Source organism: Saccostrea echinata, unplaced genomic scaffold (genome assembly GCF_033153115.1).
Source record: "Saccostrea echinata isolate AGI-Se365-2 ecotype Australia unplaced genomic scaffold, CSIRO_AGI_Sech_v1 ptg000001l, whole genome shotgun sequence".
NCBI lineage: Eukaryota > Metazoa > Mollusca > Bivalvia > Ostreida > Ostreidae > Saccostrea > Saccostrea echinata.
The window spans coordinates 16,485,631-16,506,451 of record NW_026889750.1 but is presented as its reverse complement, the minus strand read 5'-3'; the positions used below and the strand labels follow the sequence as shown (position 1 = coordinate 16,506,451).

Genomic DNA, 20,821 nt, shown 5'->3' with positions numbered 1-20,821 from the left:
GAGCTTCGACCCTTTGACATCTTTTAGTCAAACTCTCAGGAGATTCTGTAGTCTTTCGGGATTAACACATATGATCTTGGACACTCGGGTGTTTTTGAGTTTATATTGTAGCTTTGAGAGAGACCCCTCATATTCGAGATCCCGAGGTTAAAATTTAAGAGTAATTGTCTATCTATTAATAGTATTTATTTGGTGAAGAATATTTATGCAAAGGAAGAGCTAGTGGACATTGGTGCAAACTCTTTAAAAGTAATATTTGGGCAAGGAATAAGAATTTTACAAGGTAAATAGGTACCATATGCTTTATTGATTCTTGCTAGTATTATTTGATATTTAAAATGTTTAAACTTTATACTTTGCTTTTTAAAGATCAAAGAAAAAGGTCAAGATTAATTTATAACTAATAATTATTGAATTGTAATACTATAGTAATTTGGAGACTAAACCGTTACATTAAATTTCACATTATCTGCGGCAAGTGGGGGACACTTAATAAAAGTCAAAGTAAAATATCATGAAACATTTATTTATCTATTTATCTATTTTATTATAATTTATGCAATGTTCTAGTCTATACTTCATATGTTATTTACTGTGTTTTCAAAAAATGGAAAGAGTCACTTATTCAAAGAAATGTCAAGATGATCGAGTAAAGACAATTGAGATGTATTTATTGAATGTGGGGGTGGCGCAGCTTTTGCCTGACACACAATTGTCCGTGCAACAATATATGCCAATGAATAACTCTTGAAAGAAAGTAATAGGTAATAGAAAAAAATCTATGTTAACATTTATTCGTTGGATTTTTGTATGATTAAACGTCTGTGGCAACGCATTTTGAAAAAAAAATTACGCACTTTGAAATTTTTTTCAAAGTGCTTTAAAACTGGGACAAAATAACGTACTTGAAAAAAAATTTCAATGTGCGTTTTTTTTTTATTATTTATTTTTTTTTTTTAACCATTGAGACACTTAACGCACTTTGAAGAAATATGTATAAAACAAAAATTCTGGACTTGGATTTTAAAAATAGACGTCATTATTTTGTTACATTTCTTTCAAAAAACTGATGAATTGATCTACCCTCGTCGAGAACGAGAAGACAGGTAGAAGGTCCCTCAGCCCAACTCTTTATCTTTCCTACCCAAAAATTTGTAACTGGTATGACATTAATATACTTTCTCTCAATAAAGAGTTAACGTAAAATAGATGAAAAAAATTTGAGATAAGCTTTCCTAGAAAAAAAAAATTACGCGCCCTATAATTTTAAAGAAGAGAGGCTCAGGGGCCATATCGCTGGCCTGAGTAATAATAGCCAACTCACTACCTTTGGGAACAAGACAACCCCTTAAAATCTTTGGGAACAAGACAACCCCCAAAAATCTTTAAAACGTCTATATCTCAGACCCTGAAGTGACGCCATCACCGAAAAGTTATCCAACCAGGTTCAAATAATCATTTATCATACCAAAATATTGACGAAGCCGTGGGCATTTTTTTTTTCAATGCGTTAACTTGGTCCCAAATTTAACGCACTTTCAAAACATTTTTCAAAGTGCGTTGTAACACGTTTGATACTGTTTGAATGAAAGCGCTAAAGATTAGCTCAATAATCTAATTGATGAACTTATATATATATATATATATATATATATATATATATATATATATATATATATATATATATATATATATAGTATATATAAAATTTGTAACATATTGATTTGTTTTGCTCAAGTAATCAATATTCATTCATATACAAAAATTACTAAAGAAAAAAGACAGTAACATTCTGCGTGAATTTTATTTTCATTTCAATAAACAAGAAAAAAAGAAAGCGATGAAACATGTGTTTCCACACATAAATAATCCCCTAAACCAGATGTCACAAATTCTTTTCGCATTGTTACCATCATCGAAACTAGCACTTAATTCACCACCGTTATTCAAAAATCTGATTTTATAGGCACCGGCCGAAAAGGACAACAATGAAGAGACATGCATGATTATGACAAGTTTGTGGCGCCCGATTTGATATTTATTGCCAATGAGTGATATATTCAGAATATTCAGATTAGTGATTTTACCTAATCAATTAAAACAAGAGGCCCAGGGGCCACATCGCTCACCTGAGCACTATGGCGAGGAAAAAGCAGAAATCACTTCAATCTTAAAGGTTGAAAAGTTTAAATATAAAAGTGGTTGGGGGGGGGGGTGTCATGAATTGAACAAATTTGAATCTACATTATCTGAGGATGCTTCCATTTAAATATGACAAATCATGGCTTTGCTGTTCTTGAGTAGAAGATTTTTAAAGATTTAACCTATGTATTCCTATGTAAAACTTTGATCACACATTGTGGCACCACCCGACCCCCAGGGGTCATGTTTGAACAAACTTGAATGTACACTATCTAAGAATGCTTCCATATAAATATGACCAATCATGGCTTTGCTATTCTTAACAAATAGTTTTTTTAAAGATTTTTACTATGTGTTCCAATGTAAAACTTTGATCGCCCATTTAGGCCCCACCCGACCCCCGGGGGTCATGATTCGAACAAATTTGTATGTACACTATCTAAGGATGCTACCATATAAATATGACCAATCATGGCTTTGTTATTCTTAACAAATTGTTTTTTTTTTTTTTTTAGAATATTTACTATGTGTTCCAATGTAAAACTTTGATCGCCCATTGTGGCCCCATCCGACCCCCGGGGGTCATGATTTGAACAAATTTGAATGCACACTATCTGACGATGCTACCATATAAATATGACCAATCATGGCTTTGCTGTTCTTGAGAAGAAGATTTTTACTATGTGTTCCTATGTAAAACTTCGATCGCCCATTGTGGCCCCACCCGACCCCCGGGGGTCATGAGTTGAATAAATTTGAATGTACACTATCTGAGGATGCTTCCATGTAAATATGACCAATCATGGCTTTGCTGTTCTTGAGAAGAAGATTTTTAAAGATTTTTCCTATATATTCCTATGTAAAACTTTGATCGCCCATTGTGGTCCCACCCGACCCCCGGGGGTCATGAGTTGAACAAACTTGAATCTACACTACCTGAGGATGCTACCATATAAATATGACCAATGATGGCTTTGCTGTTCTTGAGAAGAAGATTTTTCCTATATATTCCTATGTAAAACTTTGATCGCCCATTGTGGCCCCACCCGACCCCCGGGGGTCATGATTTGAACAAACTTGAATCTACACTATCTGAGGATGCTACCATATGAATATGACCAATTATGGCTTTGCTGTTCTTGAGAAGAAGATTTTTAAAGATTTTTCCTGTATATTTCCTATGTAAAACTTTGATCGCCCATTGTGGCCCCACCCTACCCCCGGGGGTCATGATTTGAACAAACTTGAATCTACACTACCTGATGATGCTTCCAAGTAAATATGACCAATGATGGCTTTGCTGTTCTTGAGAAGAAGATTTTTCCTATATATTCCTATGTAAAACTTTGATCGCCCATTGTGGCCCCACCCGACCCCCGGGGGTCATGATTTGAACAAACTTGAATCTACACTATCTGAGGATGCTACCATATGAATATGACCAATTATGGCTTTGCTGTTCTTGAGAAGAAGATTTTTAAAGATTTTTCCTGTATATTTCCTATGTAAAACTTTGATCGCCCATTGTGGCCCCACCCTACCCCCGGGGGTCATGATTTGAACAAACTTGAATCTACACTACCTGATGATGCTTCCAAGTAAATATGACCAATCATGGCTTTGCTGTTCTTGAGAAGAAGATTTTTCCTATATATTCCTATGTAAAACTTTGATCGCCCATTGTGGCCCCACCCGACCCCCGGGGGTCATGATTTGAACAAACTTGAATCTACACTATCTGAGGATGCTACCATATGAATATGACCAATTATGGCTTTGCTGTTCTTGAGAAGAAGATTTTTAAAGATTTTTCCTGTATATTTCCTATGTAAAACTTTGATCGCCCATTGCGGCCCCACCCTACCCCCGGGGGTCATGATTTGAACAAACTTGAATCTACACTATCTGAGGATGCTTCCACATAAGTTTCATGTTTTCAAGCACAGTGGTTCTTAAGAAGAAGATTTTTTAATGATGCCATTAATTTTTCACGAATTCTTAATTATCTCCCCTTGGAAGAAGGCGTGGCCCTTCATTTGAACAAACTTGAATCCCCTTTACCCAAGGATATTTTGTGGCAAGTTTGGTTGAAATTGGCCCAGTGGTTCTTGAGAAGAAGTCGAAAATGTGAAAAGTTTACAGACGGACGGACGGACTACAGACAAAATGTGATCAGAAAAGCTCACTTGAGCCTTCGGTTCAGGTGAGCTAAAAAATGATACCAACTATAGATTCGGATAAGCGATCATGCAGCTATCCAAATGGGAGATATCACAAGTTCAGATCATAATTAGGCCCTTGGTTTCAGGATGGTTTATTTTGTGTAAATATGATATTTTTAAAATTTCAGCGATTTCAAATAGATTGTATGTGAATCTTAATGTTTTAAATTAATAAGAATACTTGATTAGCTAAGATTCTTAGTGTGAACAATACAAGAGAAATCAATAACCTTTAAGAAATTTATGTTGCATAATTTGACGCCGTGATTTTGTGACAGTTGTATATTTCTGTAATAATTTGTATAGCATAATTATAAAGCGTAATATGATATTTTTCTGGCTCTCTCTCTCTCTCTGCCTGGGAAGTCACTGACTAACTGGGACGATCAAAGTTCTGTAGCATAAAAGAAAAGTTTTGTATGTCGGCCAGAGCTATATGTAATCATTAAACTGATGTAGCTAGATCACCCCTACTTATAATTGGTTTATAATTAAAATATACCAGGTAGGTCGGTTTTTTCCCATTTCGCCTTAACTGTAAAATTTCCTATTCCCATTTCGCCTTCGTACCTTCTGGGGTTTATTAGGGCGAAATGGGAACTTGTGTAAACATATAATTATGCGTATAAGTAATGCTTGTATTGCATAGCAAAATTTCAAAGATTGCAGAGATTTCAAATTATTTGCTCACAGTGAAAAAAAAAATGATACAAAACCTGAAAAAAAAATTGATGAAAAAGGTGAATAGAGTCAATAGACTCTAAGCATAAAAATTACTGTAGAATACTGACTTAATACATTTAAGATTTACATGAAACATTTAATCTATACTTAAGTATTTTCTAAGACACTACATCCATAAAATAATTCACATTTTCATGAATAATTTTTGCAAATTTCTTATTTTTTAATTGTACAGTGACTCTAGAGACTTTAATGATAATTAATATTTACATATTACTATTTTTTTTATTTTACATCCAAAATATTTTTTTAACAGTGTAATTAACCTATCAGTAAAAAAAACATCTAATTAATTTACAGTTATTGTTTTTACAAAGGAATAATCAAATTCCCACTTCGCCTTACAACTTTTTCACATTATTTTACTTACATATTTTTCACAGTTAAGGCGAAATGGGAACACACCGATAGGTCCCTATATACACGTATAGATCTACTATAGATATATTTATTTACCAATTAATTTGGAGAGTTTCTTTGTATTAACTTAAGATCTTTAAGGAGAAGTGATTTAGAAGATAAAAGTAAAAAAAGGCCAACATTCAAGTTGGATTTGAGGGAAAATAAAATTACATTGTATAGATGAATATGGCTCATTGGTTTATTTTATGTCAATGTATATACGTATTTATATGCAAGAAATTTAAGAAAATATGATACAGATTCACAATATAACAAGTTTTTTGTTCCAAAAGTTCCCACGACTGGGGTGCTGGTGTCAAATCGACGAAGTGGCGAAACGCCTCTCAACTGCGTATTTCTCCCATGAAGAGTTGTCGTTCGTTCTTCTCTCAGACATGACATGATACGATGTAAAGAGTGATTGCACGAAATTCTCAAAAGCAGTGATAGCTTACCTGCAAAATTTTCTACTTTTTGCAATAAAAAGTAACAAATTGATATAAAATGATATACTTAGGGCTTACAGGTTGTAGCGTAAAAAAAGTTTTATTTGGGAATACCATGTAGCCTCGCTATCGATCGCGGAGCATGTCACGAGAGTGACGTCATTCGGTTTGCTATGGAGTGAGAAAATCCCACAGGAAAATTAAGTTTATTTGATAAAGCACTGGGTGTTTTCTCTATGTACGACTGAGTATGCAGTGTTAGCATATTATAGAATACATCTCCTTCAACATTCTTTCGGTTTTTAATCGAAAAGTACAAAATGCAAGACGGACGCTAGGAGCCCTCGGAGGACACTTTCGGGATGCCACGTAGAAAATCGCTTGGTGTTGAAACATTGATAGACCGTATGTATGCAGTCAAATATTTAAGACCATTATATGCTTTTACTTATGTTTCTCTTTGTGAACTTGGTAGATGTATATTATTACTAAATTCAAAACATATCTTTATTGGGGAAACACCTTCGGTTATCAGGGGTTCCCCAGGCATGTCACGTGATGAGCAGAATTTTACAGGATTTTCCATTTCATTATTGACTGAACATTCTCTGTCTATCCAAATTCCAATACCCCTGAATACCTTTGAATAGGGCACACATATTTTGTATGCATTTATCATTTATATCAGTATCATCTTTAGAATGTCTGTGTTTAAACAGAGACATAAATTACATTTTATTTATGTCTCTGGTGAATATTTATAAGCTGAAAAAGTAAAAGGTTATATATGTGTACAAGTATTTTCAATTTAAAAAAAACTTGTCTAGATAAAGTATATTTTAAAATAAATAATGTTTAATAAATAAAAATTTGCAAATTAATTTACAATTATTGTGCTAAAACAATATATTATTTTTAATATATTAATTATACTACATGAAAGCTTTAATATTTCCTAGTTGTAGTAATTTTAAAAAATATTTTTTATTACTTTTTTTAAAAAAATAATTTATTGACTTGTATGTGCAGATGGTGAGACAGAAGGGGAACAACTGACAGAAAGTTTATCAGTGGGAGAAAAGGGAGACAATATAGCAGATAATGAAGCATACGAAAAAGGTATTGATTTGAAAATTTATCAGAAAGACAGTTTCATAGCTAGGCTCTTTTGGTGACATTTTAGATGACAGTTGAGTCAATGTGCTCTTTCATTATAGTTAACATATGCATGGTTAATGGTTTTTATGTTAAATAACAATTAACTGAAAAATATAAATTAATTAACCTAAAACAGGTATACTACCACTCATGTTGATGCAAGCCTTTATAACTCAGTAAAAATTGTTGTACTCAACAAACATGTATATACATGTGGCAGGATTCTAGTATATATAGGTTTCTGATTTCCCATCTTTTAACCAAAGGGTCAGAATATATATAGGCACCAATTTATTTAAAAAATAAATAAACACATTGTATCTCAATAGTAATTTAAAAATTACTATGTGATCCACTGTATATATACAGTAAAACCCCATTATCTCAAACTTGACGGGACAAAGGAAAAACTTCGAGATATATGAGGATTTGAGATATCAAGGGTAAAATTCTTCAAGAATAAGTAGTTGAGACTTCCACATCAGTTCGACATATCCATGGTATTTGAGATATCAGTGTTCAAGATATCGAAGTTCAACTGATGTATTTATTACCCCATAAACTCCAAAAACTACCGGTAGACTGTTATTTCTTGTTAACATTTTAAACCATCAGAAGTCTTTATTGTTAAACACCATGCACTAAATGATGAGGGATGTCACATAGCATGGGGCAGCTTATACACACTTTCAGATAAAAAGGAATTTTTGCCATCTTAATGTCTATTGTAAGTCTCTGTAAATACATGTATAAAACTGTACAGTGTGCATATAGTCAATTTTAATTACGTACATACATGTATATTTAAGAAATACAAGACATAATAACTCCTATTAAGTCTGTTATCATTTTTTTTAACAGTAAGTAAACTTTAGCTTACCTGTTTCTTTTTTTTTTTTTTATAGATGAAGATGAAGAAGAAGATGATGAGACACCTGAGCCGAAAAAAATCAAACTTCACTCCAATGACCAGAGTGATGACACGGGTATGTATGATCCCAGATGGCACAAATTCTGTTAACATGCTGTAAATAAAGTCAGTAAATAAACTGAGTTTCTAAGACTTTCTTATGTCTGTCTGGTTGTTGTTTGCTGGTCGTCTATCAATCAGCAATTCTGTAAGAGCATGAATAACTCATGTACTCTCCTGTTCAGTATACTTATACAAACTTCATATTCACTTCATACTTGGTGTAATGGGCAAGCTTGTCTTTTGAAAGTTTATAATGAAGATTTGATTGAAAAGAAAGATAATTTATGAAATTTTTGTTTAGAATCCTATATGTATGAAGAGTTAGTATCAAAACACTGTTATTATGAAATGTGTAATAATAAATATTGGAATCAATGCTTCAAAAATGACAAAATTCTGACAGGTTATGGTATTCTTTATTTACCATCAGAAAAAAAAAATATTCCAAGATCATGTTTCAAATGATATCTGTTTTAGGATTTGAACAGACACAGGAGGAATTGTCTGATGATGCTGTACCCCCTCCACCAGGGAGTGGAAAGGGGGATAACTTCTCTACTGCTAGTACCAAGGTAACTTGGAAACAGCCATTGAATGGAGTAGTAGACTTTATTATAAGTGGAATTTTTATCAAATTTAAATACTGAGGGTCTTCTTGTAATGTAAACACCTAGAATCTTCATTAAAATCATACATGTAACATCAATGATAATACCTGCTTTAGAATTAGAATTACTTTTAATAATTAATATTATCCAAAAGGGAGCCGAAGCAAGGGCATTTAACCTACCTTGTTTTTAACATGAGAATTTTTTTTGGTAAAATTTGACCACATGTCCAGTTTGCAAAATAAATTATTTGAGAGGGACAAAGTTAGATTTTCCCTATTCCAGAAGTTTACAGTTAGGGTGAAAATAATTGAAATACTTTGATTTGTCATAAATGGTGTTAAATACATTTAGATTGTGTCTGTAAGAAAATATTTTACTGAAGGAACTAAAGGTTGAACACTCTGCTGTTTTTGAATTTCCTTTACATTGACGTCTGCCTTTTACTGCATAATGTTGTCTAAGCAGGACAAGTGAAGCATTTGATTTAGTTTTGTAGACCTCTTTCATATGCCAATTTTTTGTATTGTAGATAGTGAAAACACCACCAGTGGTTCCTACAGTGGAAGCAATCTCACAGTCAGAGAAACGTAATTTGTCATTGGAGGCTTTGTGTGAGGTTGGATCATCTGAACTTGAGAACATTCAGCGACAAGGATCCCCCAACACACCTCAAACACATGAATCATTATCAACCCCACCCCCCTCAACTAGTTCACAGGAAAGTAACTCGGAAGCAAGTTCCTCGAAAATCAAGGTGGTAAACCCAGAGGATATCCGAAAGCGTAAGCACCCAGCTAAACCTGGTAAACACATCTGTAGTTTCTGTGGAAGGGGATGTGCTAAGCCGAGTGTGCTTCAGAAGCATCTCCGAGCACACACAGGGGAACGTCCATTCCCTTGCCTGGACTGTGGATTTGCTTTCAAAACCAAAAGTAACTTGTACAAGCATTGTAAGTCAAGGTCACATGCACTGAAAGCCAAACTTGGCAGAAAAAATTTACCAAAGTGGCCTAGTCAAGAGGAAATGGAGACTGAAGATATGGATGAATCAGAAGATGATGAAGAAGGACTGAATGAAAGTCAGTCTAGCACAGACACTGCAGAGAGAGATGAAAGTTCCCTGACTCCAAATGAAGCAGAACAAATTTCTTTGTTGAATGACATGTCAAAGTTTCTAAAGAAAGCTGACTCAGATCCAACAGGATCTCAAGCTGTACAGAGAGAGGATAGCTTTGAAAACCGTGAACAAGCTCCTGTGCATGTTTTACAGGAAGTAGCAAAGTATCTAGAGAAACCTAAAGCAGAGCGGCCAAGGATAGAGGTACCATCCTGGAAAAGTGATGCCAGACCTAGATTTGAAACGAGAATGCGGAATTTAAATTTAGAATTTGAGCATGCAAAAAATATTGGACCTTTAGGAAAAAGACCAGGAGTTGTTGATGAACAGAAATTAAATTCAGCACAAAGTCAGTTTATAACTATTGCTCCCAAACAAGATCTTCTGTCTGCCACATCCTCTAAAGGATCTGAAAGCATTGATCAACTCACTACTGTTCACAGAATGGGAAGTGGAGGGTCAGTCACAGTACACAGGCTTCTTCTGCCATTAGCTTTCCAAAATGTCGAGGCTTCCAATGTACCATCAAACCATACAACCTTAAGCAATGTAGAAGCAGAAAAGATGATAGCCATTGATAATGGAGCAGGGGCTGTGGAAGTGATTAGGTTACCTCATCCTAATACTGACCCTGGCATGGCTAACAAAGTACTGAGAGAGCTGGAGGAGCTGAGTGACAGAGTCCAACAGTCCAGTGCCTCAGATGTGCAGCTGGTCCCCGCTGTTATGGAACTCCAGGATGGAACTTGTCAAGTTTCAGTCAAAGCTATCCCTGCCCGTGAGGCCCATGGACCTCTGGTTAGATCATTCTCACAACCTGCTGGTGACCTACAGACAAGGAGCCAGAGTGACTCAAAGGTAGATATGGAAAAAGTCAAAGAGAGAATTCAGAATCTGATATCCAGCAATGCAGCTATTGTGAAAAGTCCCTTGTTTGAATATAAGCGTTTGTATAGACAGAGTAGTGAATCTAAAGGTACCGTTACAAAGCCTAGTACAGTGCTACTCCAGAAGTTTGAAAACAGCAGCATTGAAAAATCTGTTTCAGCAGCAGAGACAGGTGTTACAACAAGAGCTGTGTTAAAACCAGAGGGTCTAGATAAACCAGTATCAACTTGTGTTCCCTCATTAGTTAACAATGAAACATCAAGGACATCTTTAGAGGGTAAATCAGAAGCTAGTACTACCAGACGACTTGTTAGACAGTCTGCCCTGTCCTCCAGTGTAGATTTAGATGCAAAGACTCAAGTCAGCCTAGGAAATCAGTTACCAGTGCTGACTATTTCTAATGAAGTACTGAAGCAGATAGCTGAAGCCAATAAATCTGGAACTCCAAAACCTGATCCCAAGGGGGCAATTAGAACCCAAGAAATTGCCTCCAAAACAGTGACTGCTTTAGACCATAGTGGAAAAGAAATTACAATCAAGCTTCAGTTGGAGAACCCTGTTCAACCTAAAACTGTAAAGCAAGAAAATGAAGCATCTGATGGACAGTCTAAAGCAATCAAGGATAAAATTCGTGAAGTTATTAAAGCTCGGGATATTCCACCTGTCCAAAAATCTAAGTCAGAAACTCAAATCAGCATCTGTGAGAAAGATGAACTTGGAAATACTACTCCAATAACATTAACAGAGTCTTCAAAATCTGCCACATTGAAAAAAGAGCAGTTCGTGTGCAGTTTCTGCAAGACTGCATTTTACAAGAAAGAGACATTAGATTTACATATGGCTTACTATTGTAAATTTATAAAAGCACATGATTCCATAGACAGATCTAAGGTATTGCAAATTTTTCAAAAACAGGAGAGTGAAAAGAAACCAGCAGAAGGTTTAGTAAAAAGACAAATATCTCTACCTGTTATACAGTTTCCTAAACAGTCATCTGTACCAGCCAGCAAGACCAATATAATGATCAGGTCAGAGGGTGGAGGTGTCATTAAATCTCCAGACACTGGAATGCCGAAACAACTCAGTATCCCAGCTCAGTTTTCTAGAGGTGTGTTGAATGTTCCAGCAAATGCAAGCCTTACCTCCTCAGTGGAATATCTCATCAATAAAAAGGGAAGACCAAGACTCAATGAAAGACAGCCAAGAAATTCCTTGCCATCTGCCCAGACACTTCCACATAGTCCAATACCAGTCAGCATTTATCCTTTAAGTCAACTCTCAGGTGTTCTGCCTGCACAATCATTGCCACAGCTACAGATAGCACTAGGAGGATCACAATTGAAAGCAGCCCAGGAAGTATCTCAGACATCAGTTATAACTAGTCAGAAAAGCACCCCATCCTTTACAAAAGCTCCATTGCCTGTGTCATATTCAGTGATGACCTTCAGTTCACAATCAACACCCAAGGCCACTGGAGTAGATGTTCAGCCAATCGCCATTCAGAATGTGATGTCTGTAAATAGGAATTTTAACCCCACTGAAAGTAGAAAAGGACAGCAAGAAGTAATTGTCAAAAAACAACAGTCTTTGTCTTCTGCTGCAGCCAGTGATCTTCATAGTATGATTCAAGTCCAGATAGTGGGGCCTGTGGGAAGTGATCTGTACTGGAAGGAGCTGTCAGGAAAGACAGGCAGTATACAGCCTGCTGGGATAGTTAAAGTTTGTGAACCTTCACAACCAAATATTAATGTTGCTCAAAAACAATTGGAAACTAAGCTCAAAGACAAACATTTGATTCATTCATCATCAGATTCAACAGAGCATTCCTCACCTCATGTTTTAAATGAAGATCTCAAAGAAAAATTGAAAGGAAAATTACTCATGAAAAGATCGCTCAGTTTAGACCCCAAAGTACTGCAGTCAACAATATCACCAGTATTGTTTAGAGAAGATACTGAGGGTTCAGCAAGTAAAAAGATCAAACTGGTTTCAATTCAAACACCCCTAAAACATGAAGACTTGATTCCGTCTGCACAGTCATCTTCATCAGATGTAATTCTTGAGCCAGAAAGTAAAGCATGGAGAATCAAGACTCTTTCCATACCAGTGGTGAGGGCTCAGCCCATGTATCACTTGTCTCAAATGGTTAGCCATCTTATGTTCAAAGAAAAAACTAGTCAGTCGAGTGAAACTTCAGATTTCCCACCAGAACAGAATTTAGCAATGTTAGACAGCAACAAAGCCATTTCAGCAACTGCTAGTGGTTCACAAGTTCCAGAGAAAAGTCCTACTGTGTCCGTTCCACTGATATTGTATGGTCATAACTACCCCTCCCTCAGAATGTCAACACAAGTGTCATTCTGTTGTATTTCAAGGCCACAGCCTATGTATGTTCCATTCAGATCCACCAAAAAGATTTCTATGTATTCCAATTGGAAGGTATCAGGGCACAATACAAATCCCATAGGACTCACTCCAAAGATGCTGTTGTCTCTGTACAAATCAGATTCTAACAAAGACCCAGGCTATGTTACTTCATCAAGTCAGGCTTCCAAAGGAGGGATGTTAACACACAGTAGTTACTGGACTTATAAGGAGAAGAAGGCCATGCCCATTGAAAAGAAGCTTGAATTGAAGAAAGAACCAGATACTGCCAAACCAATATCAAGCATAAAGATCTCTACCCCAAAGAAAGTGACAGGGGGTGTTAAATCTCTGGATCCCTATGTGTATGTTAGAGGGAGAGGCAGAGGAAAGTATATTTGCAATGAGTGTGGAATTCGTTGTAAGAAACCCAGCATGTTGAAGAAGCACATACGATCCCATACAAATCTTCGCCCGTATGTCTGCTGTCACTGCCACTTTTCTTTCAAAACAAAAGGCAACCTGACCAAGCACATGAAGTCAAAGTCACACCACAAGAGATGCATAGAGCTGGGAATCCTTCCAGTGCCGACACAGGTGGACGAGTGTCAGATCGATCAGGAGATGCTGAAAGCTCAGTGTGATCTGTCCAGAAAGGCTCGAATCGTGCTGAAAGATGGAGCGTCAATGTCCCTGGACCTGGATGAGATTGACTCGGAGAGCGATGATGAAGAGGAGGAGGAATCACAGGTCAGTGCAGTTTATAGGCATTTAAATCCATGTCAAAATTGCAAAAGATGTGAAAATAATTTCCATTACTTTCCATTATCTGTTTATCTTTGAGTGGAAACATTGCTTTTAGATATAACATTTTTCTAAAAAGATTTGTTTTAAAAAAAAATGTTTGGAGTATTCTAAACACCTGACTCCATTAAAATGAAGTGGTAATTTTATTGTGTTGTTCCAACAATGAGATTTATATGTAAAAAAAAAAAAAAAAAAAAAAAAAGTGAAACATACATGTATATGGTATTGACTGTAAACGTACTTTTTTCCATGGAGTCATAATTCCCTGGAGTCGCAATTTCTGTTCAATCAGCAGGTAGAATGTTATGTAGATTTCTTGGATTGTCATTATATGTCCTTAATTCATTTTAAGCATACACTGTGACAAGTGGGAAAAAAAGTTTTTCTACAGAAATTCAAATTAAAATTGATTCTAATTTCAAGTATTGCCTTGTATATTTAGGACCAAGAGAGCATGGATGTCGGTGATAGTCCGCAGGAAGCACCTGAGGTTGTCACGGAGATGGAGATCACTACAGAGGATGGGGTCACTGCAGAGAAAGAGGTCACACAGGAAGTTAATAGGTATACAGACAAGAATGAAAACTGTAGTCAAATTTCAATATCTTGAACTTGACAAGGTTTAAATTTTTTTTCCATCAAATTTTAAAAATACATGTACTTGTATGTACAAATTTTTAAGCAGAAGGATGTGCACAGACCACCTTCAGCCTGATTCAAGTATCAGATGGATTCTGTTTAGAATTTAATGACATTTAATTTTATTTTATACTTACTTTCAGCCCTGGCTCCAGTTTGGAGGGTTTGGAGAGAGGCCTTGTTGGATCCACCCCTGTGATTTGTTCTGTAGTTCAGCCACACCCAAGTATACCTCAGTCATTGAGAAACCCTGGCCAACCTCTAGTAGCCATTGTACATCAGAAAGAGGAGGCGACGTCAGAATATACGACCAGTAACGGTCAGCAGATCATCCATATTGTAGAGGACACCAGCAGTCAACCAGCAAGGTAATGTACGGGTTGTGGAGGGATTTGGCTCTTCTATGTTTTAATTTTAGAATTGATACAATTTTTTGAGCAAGAGCTCTGTATACATGGAAATGTACTTTTTGTTTTGATTTCATTGGCTGACATTGAGACATTTGTAACACTTTGGTATGTTTGTTGTGAGTTCACATCACAATGCAATGTCATACATGTAGACATCATATCATCTGCTGGAATCATCAATACTTGAAAAAAAAAATTTTTTTTATAAACTTCAAAGGAAGTTATAAAAGCCTTTTTGATATCAATAAGCCTGGTGTCTTTCAGTTATTATTCCTATGTGTTGTCCTGTTTTTCTGAACAAAACAATTAAGATTTGTATTTTTCTGTGTCTTTTCAGCCTGGGAACAATATATGGATTTCCTGCAGGAGTGTCATCAGTTGAAGGTAATGTGTATACCAGATATTACACCATCTAATAATATCTATAACGGACATCATTTCAAATTTTGATTTAACCATCCCCAACATATACTGAGTTATTTTTGCCCTTTCATACTTGCAAACAATTTCACCCCCATTTCAATTCACCCAGGCACAGATTTTGCTTAATAAGAAATAATGCTTTGAAATCACCCCATTTTAAATTTGCCCACTTGTTACAAGTGTGAATGGGGCAAAAAATTTTCCATAGACCTGTATTTAGTACGATGCTCATGTAAAGTTGTGATTTTTTATTAACTTTTCATGACACATCTTCATCAAATATTTTGGTCTAATTTAATCAACAGATGTAAACCTTTTTTTTTTGCTACTTTCAGAAAGCCCATCATCCAGTGTGGTGGAAATCACAGAGGTTTACATTTCAGAGGGAGGTAAATTGTGGCATTTACATTTACTGTCTTTGTATTGTTGATGGTATACTGTAAACCAACTATTATTCGCGACAACTTTTATTCGTAATTCTTCAGTTTGGAATCCATCCACGACTACTAATTTTAGCAACTGAGGCAATATTTAACATAAATACATAGGGGAATAATTGATTCATGACAAGAAATATTTGCGAGTAAAGGAAGGTCGAAAAAAGGATATTTTTTGCAGGCGAAAAAAAAATGGTTTATAGTAATAAGACTAAGCGCACTAAAGAGAGCACCAACAGCTTAAAAGATTTAGCTAAAAGTGATACAATTATCACACATACTAAGTTATAGTATGTGTTCAAAATATGTATGTTTATGTAAAATCTCTTTTCAAGTTCATTTAGGGTATTTGCTGAAGAACAATATATATAGTATATATGCAAATTAAATCCAAAGTTTTAGATGAAAAATTATGTGTGCTTTCAGATCCAAAGTTAGGATTTTTATTTGAGGAACTACGTAAACATGAAGCAGTGTTAAAAGAAGGAAATGAGGACTCCATTACTCCTGAAGACTCTTGTCAGGTAAGGTATATAAAACAGGATTAAATCTGATATAATCTCTATCACATGACGTCTGCTGGGTTAGTTGTACTCAGGGGAGATATTTAGTTGAGTAAAAACCTGTTTTACTTTAGTGTTATGGGGAAAGGTTAACTCCTGGTGAGGTTATTGACTGTGATTTCAGTGTCATTTCTTAAGTCCTCTGGGTAGGAGAAAACTCATCCAAGTAATACACTTTCCTTTTTAAAAGAATGCCTCATCTTGTTTAAGTACCTAGACATCACCTTAATTAAGGGATTTGTTTTAATTTATAAATGTAAATTGATTTTTTTTTCTGTCTCTTTCAGAAGAAACCAAATGAAGATGGAGAAACTTCTGAAAACAGCTGTGTTAAAGAATCTGATAAACATACTGACAAGAATGAAAAAACAAATCTTGATTCTGAAGTTAATGATGCAGAAAAACCTGTGGAATCCTTTAGTCCAGAGATTACAACTAGTGTAAAAGAGAATGATCTCGCCAATACATCAGGAGCAAGGGTTACCAGAGAGGAAAAGAAAAACAAAGTGGAGTCACCAAGGCAATTGGAATTTTCTATTCCACTGGGTGGTTTCATGCCCCCATTGGCTTATTTCAAACAACCCAAACAGACCACAAATTCTGGCCCAATTATTGGCCAGCTCATTAGGCAGCGGCCCATGACTTTACAGTTAAGTAGCCCTGTCAAGACCCCCACTAGCCAGGCCACACCCTTGAGTCAGGCCACCCCTGTCTTTGCTCCATTCCAATTTCAACATCCATTCATGGAAAAACACGATTACCAGGAAGTTTTTAACGTACATAGCAGTGAAAGTGTTGTGAAAGCAGAAGACTCCTGCATACAAAGCAAGATTTCTACAATTCAGGATGGAGAGGAGAAATTAAAAGTCTTGAACATTAATGATCAAAATGAGGATAACTACTCCAGCTACATTATCATTGAAAATTCAGATGAGGACAATGTGATACATGTGACTTCTGCGGAGGGTGCAAATGAACAAGTGCTGTATCAGTGTCAGTTTTGTGATGGTTTATTAGAACCTGAACACATTCTTGATCATCTCAAAACCCACAAAATGGAACATCTCTTCTCCTGTGAAACATGTGGGGTTGACTTTCCTTCGAGGGAGAAATTTGAGAATCATAGCCATGGGAAATCTGAAAGTGTGAGAAGTGACTCGGTGAAGTGTGACGTATGTCTGTTGACCTTTGACTCCAGGGACGAACTTTCAGAACACTTTAAAACAGAGACACATATAGATAAACTAGAAGGATTGGGAATGGTTCCCAAAGGGACCTTCTCAAACCTTGAAAGAAATATCGAATCTTTAACAACTTCCGACCATAGTGAGTTCGTTCAGCTTCTTAAAAATAGGATTGACAACCACAGGAAGGCTTCTTCACCAGTTGAAATGGTAGTGGATGTGAAGGATGTGAATACAGAAAGGTCACAGAGTCCTGCACAGTTTCAGGGTCAATCTCAGTATGAGAAGAGTCGAGCAGCCTCCAATGATAAGGTGACAGTGGAGATAAAGCATGAGAGTAATGACTTCTGTCAGATCAGGAGTTCTAGCCCGGACTACCCCCCAGAGAGGGGCACATCCCCTAACATGCCACATCTCTGTGAGATCTGTAGAAGGGGATTCATCAATCTGGACCACCTAAAGGTGAGAATGTACAGTGTATGATAATTTGGTAAAAGAAGAGAAAATGATAATTAAATATTTTTTTTTTAAGAAATGCAAGTCTACAGATTATTCAATAAAAATGCAATTGTACATACATACATGCATCTTTATGTGCTTAGTTATTAAAGTTTGCTTAAATCTTCACACTGAGTAACTGTTGTGTGGGGCCACATTAAAGTTTTACAAATGAGCTTATATGAATATGACAAAGACCAGACAATAAATACCCAGAAAATTCTCAGCTTGATTTGGTAAAAGTTTGCCCACCTCTTTATTGTAGGCCCACCTTGTCAGTCATGCGGAGATCAGACCGTACGTTTGTGAATACTGCGATGCTGGATTTACAAACAGTCAGTCCCTCAAGACCCACCTGCTGTCCCATGCACAGGTATACATTGATATTATACATCTATTTATCTGTATACATTGGTATATATATGTATATACAAACTACTGGAACATATTTCACATATTCAAAATATAACCTAAACTGTCTAGGATCTAGGATCATATTTAACGTTTTAAGATCTAAAGATATTGGATTTAGGCATTGAAAATTCTGCCAAAAATAGAAAATTACAGTAAAACTTGCTTATGACGAAGTGCCAGGGATGGGCGATTTTGCTTCGTTATAATCGTAATTTATTTTACTGGTTAAGTTTAAAATATATTTTAAAGTCGAGGGAAATGAAAATAATTCTAGTGTAAAGGTCAATTCATTATAAGCTTGTTCGCTATAAGCATGTTTTACTGTACTAACTTTTATTCTATAATTACATGTATTTTGAAATAATAGCATTTAATTCAGTGTTGTGAGGTTTGAATTATTACATACTATTAGTTGCTAAAATTGCATCCAAATTAATAATATCCTGATCATAGTTGCCAGATTATTTGATGTGTAAGTATTAATCCTTGACTTGGTATTTTGCAGGAGAGACCGTATGTTTGTGGTTATTGTGGTCAAACATTCCCCATATCCTCAGACCTGAAAAAGCACACAGAAGTTTTTCACAAGACATCTCTCTCCGTCTCCAGAGATAAGACAGCGGAAGTGGAATCTAACGATGTCAAAAATAGTATGCTGACTAGCAGTAGTGTAGCTTCAGTTTCACTGGTTACAAGCCAAGCAGGAGATCAAACTAGGTCATCACCAAAAGCCAAGGGGAATAACTCTAAAACAGACTAAATTTCCTGGGAAAGAAAAAATTGGGGTGTTGAACATGTTGAGAAATAATATGTTTTTGTCTTTCAAGAAGGAATCTGGAAAATAATTTTAAAATTGTAGTTATGATCAGTGTATTAGTTTGGGTATTGCACCCAAAATGTACATTTGATACTACTAATATGAAGTTGTAATATAATTTTTCTGCAACCAGTAAATACCAAGCTTAGGGCAAAATAGTTCTGTTTTTTTAATTAAGAAAAGTTGTGCATTCTACATATTATGCACAATTTTTAAAAATGTGCCATATATGTGTTGCCAGTTGACTATTTTACAAAATCTTTAGTGCTTATTTTGTTAAGTTACCTGAGTCATTCAGGTGACCTATTGCTATCTGTTTTACTTCGCTGTGATTCAATGTGTCATGTGACGTCTGGAAACATTTGAATATGCATGTATCAAATTTCTTCTCTGAAACTAGTGACCCATTTTAAACAAGAATTTGGTATGTACATGTATGTTATAGGGGGGAAATTTTGAATGTTTAGGCCCCCCTCCATTAAACTGAAAATATTTAGCAATTTTTTTTTAAATTTCCTTACTTTCATTGAAGATGCATTATTTCACTAAAATTGCTCTTACTGGACATTCTGTAGACAATTTAATTTCTGCATTTTAATACTCACCATTGAGCTTTTTTTCTGAATTGTAACATGAGTCCCTTGCCTGTAAAATAAAGTTGTAGATGTGAGTGTAGGGAGTATGTAAAAATAGACTTCTTATTGCTTGATACTCAGGTTAATGTCAAGGCCCATGGGCCTCTTGGTATGAAAAAAGAATCAGTGGTAAGGTGATGAAAGATGGTAATACAAAATGTGCAGATAAAAGTTAGAAATTGATTTTTTTTTTTCTATTTAAATTTTGTAGAAATCTTAATGTTATAAAAATATGTTATATTTGTATAAATGGTTGATTTTAAGATTTTCTTTAATCTTATATTTTATAAATATAAGGATTATGTTTTTTTTACCTGTAACATTTCCATGCTTTGCCATGTATACTGCCAGGAGAGGTGTTATTTTTTATGCCCCCCCCCTTAGTCAGTCCATCCCATTCTATGTTTAACTCTCTCTTAAAGAAACAATTTTAAGTAAATCATGAATAACCACAAACAGATTGATAATACTTTTGAAAATAACCCCACAGCATCCAAAATACTACCACCTTGACCATCATTGCACCCTTTTTTTTTTCGAATTCTGGATTTGATTTCGGATTCCCTGAATACTGTAAGATATTCATTCAAATAACTTCACACACAGATATCAGCTGCCAGAGTAACTGACACTGACCTTTCCATTGATACAATATATTTTAATTCAGCTATGCCACTGAAATTCATAGAAAACTGCAACTCAGCTACACGGAAGTTTTTACAAGATTATCAAGATGGCTTTCATACTTAAAAAACTACAGGTCTACAGTCTTCATATAATACTGTAAAATATAATACCATGGCATATAAATACAGGTTTATGGCTACATTGCATTTTTTTTTTCCAAGGTGTAATGATTCAGTGTTGTATTTTACATTTTTAGAAATTGTTTTGTTATTATGAAATATTAAAGTGATGATAAATACA

At 35.4% G+C, this 20,821-nt stretch overlaps 1 protein-coding gene and 1 long non-coding RNA gene across 2 annotated transcripts; both read left to right on the top strand.

The window, feature by feature from the left end:
• Window positions 1-6,091: 6,091 nt before the first annotated feature.
• Window positions 6,092-8,044, top strand: LOC133191507 (uncharacterized). Its single transcript, XR_009721724.1, has 3 exons — window positions 6,092-6,361; window positions 6,986-7,075; window positions 8,020-8,044. It is a non-coding gene; the product is annotated as an uncharacterized LOC133191507 (long non-coding RNA).
• Window positions 8,045-8,539: 495 nt separating this feature from the next.
• On the top strand, window positions 8,540-20,821 carry LOC133195104 (zinc finger protein 40-like). The gene is made up of 10 exons (XM_061330981.1): window positions 8,540-8,659; window positions 9,228-13,817; window positions 14,317-14,438; window positions 14,657-14,881; window positions 15,261-15,307; window positions 15,682-15,735; window positions 16,210-16,307; window positions 16,634-17,992; window positions 18,294-18,401; window positions 18,948-20,821. Exons 1-10 carry the CDS (start codon window positions 8,540-8,542, stop codon window positions 19,200-19,202), a joined length of 6,978 nt encoding a protein of 2,325 aa, XP_061186965.1. The 3' UTR covers window positions 19,203-20,821.

Bases quoted from the DNA above. Each gene is read 5' to 3' on its own strand.
- LOC133195104 (XM_061330981.1), top strand. From the start codon at position 8,540: ATGTTTCAAATGATATCTGTTTTAGGATTTGAACAGACACAGGAGGAA. The intron at 15,308-15,681 runs GTAATGTGTATA...TGCTACTTTCAG, and splicing joins AGGAGTGTCATCAGTTGAAG to AAAGCCCATCATCCAGTGTG. The intron at 17,993-18,293 runs GTGAGAATGTAC...TCTTTATTGTAG, and splicing joins TCAATCTGGACCACCTAAAG to GCCCACCTTGTCAGTCATGC.